Genomic DNA, 2,462 nt, shown 5'->3' with positions numbered 1-2,462 from the left:
CCTGCCACCCTCTTCTTCTACCATCCAGTTTACAAGCAGTGATCAACTCCGATCGATTATCTGTTTTCTTCCACTCATAGACAAATGGAAAAACTTTATGATGCATAAACCTCTCCCATTGGTCTTTCATCTGGTCCTCTAGATAAGGCAGGATAACATAGGATTCTTCATCGTTCAAGCAACACCTGGGATATTTGTCATCTAGCAGGAGGGTGTTATCTTTGTTGAATTGTGGAAACTCATTCCAAAAAGTTCCCAAGACTAGAAAGAGCATCTAATCCCCTTGCTCGTCAAGCCATGAGCTTCTACTACAGGCCTCCTTCACAATCCACCCATTGAGGCAAGCACAATTCTAACCTCTTTTCCAGGTCTCGATAAGGGCTTGTGTTCCAGCCGTACACTTCAACAATCTGTGTAGCCCCAAGAACAAACCACTCTGCAAAATGGTGCACATAGTGGTTTAGATTGTTGTCCTGCTTCACCTTCCAAAAGTGCAGCATGTCCACGTTAGGCGGGTTTGGTCCCTCTCTCTTGTCGTGAGTGACAATAAGCAGATCATTAATATTAATGATCAAGGCAAGCCTATTATCCTCCGAAAGGTGAGGGACACGAAACTGAGTTACTAGGGGTGTCTCCCGATCAAACTGCCCCAGGTCTTCTTGAGCACAATGCTGGTGCCCACCATTACCAATCACTTGTATTTTTACTACAGTGCCCAAAAATCCACAACCAGTAAATTGTAGTGAAGATTGACACCATGAGACAAAAAATTTATCTTATATTCAAAATATGTAAATAGCACAAAAAGCACATGGAACTTACAATTTCCGATGTGCGCGGGTTTTGGGGGGTCTTGATTAGTACTTTTCTTTGGATTTGGATGATGCACTCCTTCCTCTTGATTTTGCTTGCGTTTCTTCCTCAGGGTATCTGCAATTACTAGTAATGTCTCCACATCCTCTACGTCCTCCACTTTATCCTCTGGGATCACAATAAGGTTTAGGGAAAAAAACCTAAATCTGCTCGAACAAAAATAAAACACTACATATATGCACCTCATTACCTTCCTGGTTGTCCGTTGAGACCTTCCTGGAGTCATGCCCAATGGTTTCCTTGCCATGGTTCTCAACCACGAAGGGTTCAGCCTCAGGGTGCTCCACTCTATCCCCACTTTTTACAACAACCTTGCCATGTTGAAAACCCGCAGATAGTTTTATGTTGTTCTTGTCAAGTTCAGACAGTTCTATATTGTTCTCGTTAAGCTCAAGCAAACGAGAACTTTTGTCAGCATTGGTTTCTACGAAGAAAAAAATCATGTTAAGGGACTTATCTCATGACAAGTGGATTGAAGCTGAGTATAGTGAACCAGCCCTCCGGCTCTAGCTACTCAATTTTGAGTGCCGAGCACTTGGCAATTTCTAGAATCTTTACTGTGCACAATGGGTGAGTGCACTCTGCCATAGTGATGCATAGAATTGCAAAGGAAAATGGGTGATATTCCATTCCAACGAGAAAAACAATGCCATGTGATTAGCTGAGAGGGGTTTCCCATATGCAACACAGTCACCCCCAATATACAGTGGTCCCGCAATTTGTGAGAACTTTTCTATGAAGCGTCTATAGTATGCACACATACCTATAAAGCTTCTTAGTTCATGAAGATTCCTTGGTTTAGGCCATCCTTTTGTTACCTCTAACTTTGATGGATCCATTTGGATGCCATCTTGAGAGATAATGTGACCTAAATACTGAATCTCTTGCAAGAAAAATTCACTTTTCTTTCGATTAACATAAAGTTTATTCTCTTTCAAAACTTGAAACATTACCTGGAGGTGTTGCTTGTGTTCGTCTAATGAATTAGAGTAGATGATAATATCATCAAAGAACACTCCAGTGAAGGTTCGATGAGGCCTGAACAACTTCTCCATAAAGCGGTTGAATGTGGCTGGTGCATTGGTCAAGCCAAAAGGCATGACAATGTACTCATAAAGACCAAATGTGGTGTGAAAGGCGGTCTTTACAATGTCTTGATCAACTATCCTTATTTGATGATAACCACTTTTTAGGTCAATCCTATTGAAGTAGGTCGAACCTTGTAGCTTATCAAATATGTCTTCTACCCGTGGAACGGGAAAACTATTTTTGATAGTGATCCTATTACGTGCTCTATAGTCGACACACATACGATATGTGCCGTCTTTCTTTTGCACTAATAGCACAGGTGAGAAAAATGGAGATGAGCTAGGCCTAACCATGCCCTTCTCAACTAACTCATGCACTTGCCGCATAATCTCCTCTTGTTGATCTTGAGAAACTCTATAAGGAGGTTTGTTAGGCGGTGAACTTCCTGGAAGAAGTTCAATTGCATGGTCATCATTACCTAGTTTAGGAGGTAGCTCACAAGGGATGTCGTCAATAAAAACATCTTGAAACCCCTTGAGAAAATTGGATAACTCTAATTC

At 41.5% G+C, this 2,462-nt stretch overlaps 1 protein-coding gene across 1 annotated transcript; it reads right to left on the bottom strand.

The window, feature by feature from the left end:
* Positions 1 to 308: 308 nt before the first annotated feature.
* Positions 309 to 1,316, bottom strand: LOC147435800 (uncharacterized). The gene is made up of 3 exons (XM_086487788.1): positions 1,064 to 1,316; positions 865 to 981; positions 309 to 706 (listed from the first exon to the last, which is right to left on the bottom strand). The coding sequence occupies exons 1-3, from the start codon at positions 1,314 to 1,316 to the stop codon at positions 309 to 311; spliced, it is 768 nt and encodes a 255-aa protein (XP_086343914.1).
* Positions 1,317 to 2,462: the final 1,146 nt, after the last annotated feature.

Source organism: Adiantum capillus-veneris, chromosome 18, assembly GCF_014529385.1.
Source record: "Adiantum capillus-veneris isolate H3 chromosome 18, ASM1452938v2, whole genome shotgun sequence".
Lineage (NCBI taxonomy): Eukaryota > Viridiplantae > Streptophyta > Polypodiopsida > Polypodiales > Pteridaceae > Adiantum > Adiantum capillus-veneris.
Note: the sequence above shows the minus strand (reverse complement) of the source record. Positions and strands in the feature narration are given on the sequence as shown.

Excerpts from the sequence above, each read along its gene's own strand:
- LOC147435800 (XM_086487788.1), bottom strand. The coding sequence starts at position 1,316 with ATGATTTTTTTCTTCGTAGAAACCAATGCTGACAAAAGTTCTCGTTTG. Across the intron at positions 982-1,063 it reads CTCAACGGACAACCAGGAAG|AGGATAAAGTGGAGGACGTA; the intron begins GTAATGAGGTGC and ends TTGTGATCCCAG. Across the intron at positions 707-864 it reads TCATCCAAATCCAAAGAAAA|TAAAAATACAAGTGATTGGT; the intron begins GTACTAATCAAG and ends TGGGCACTGTAG.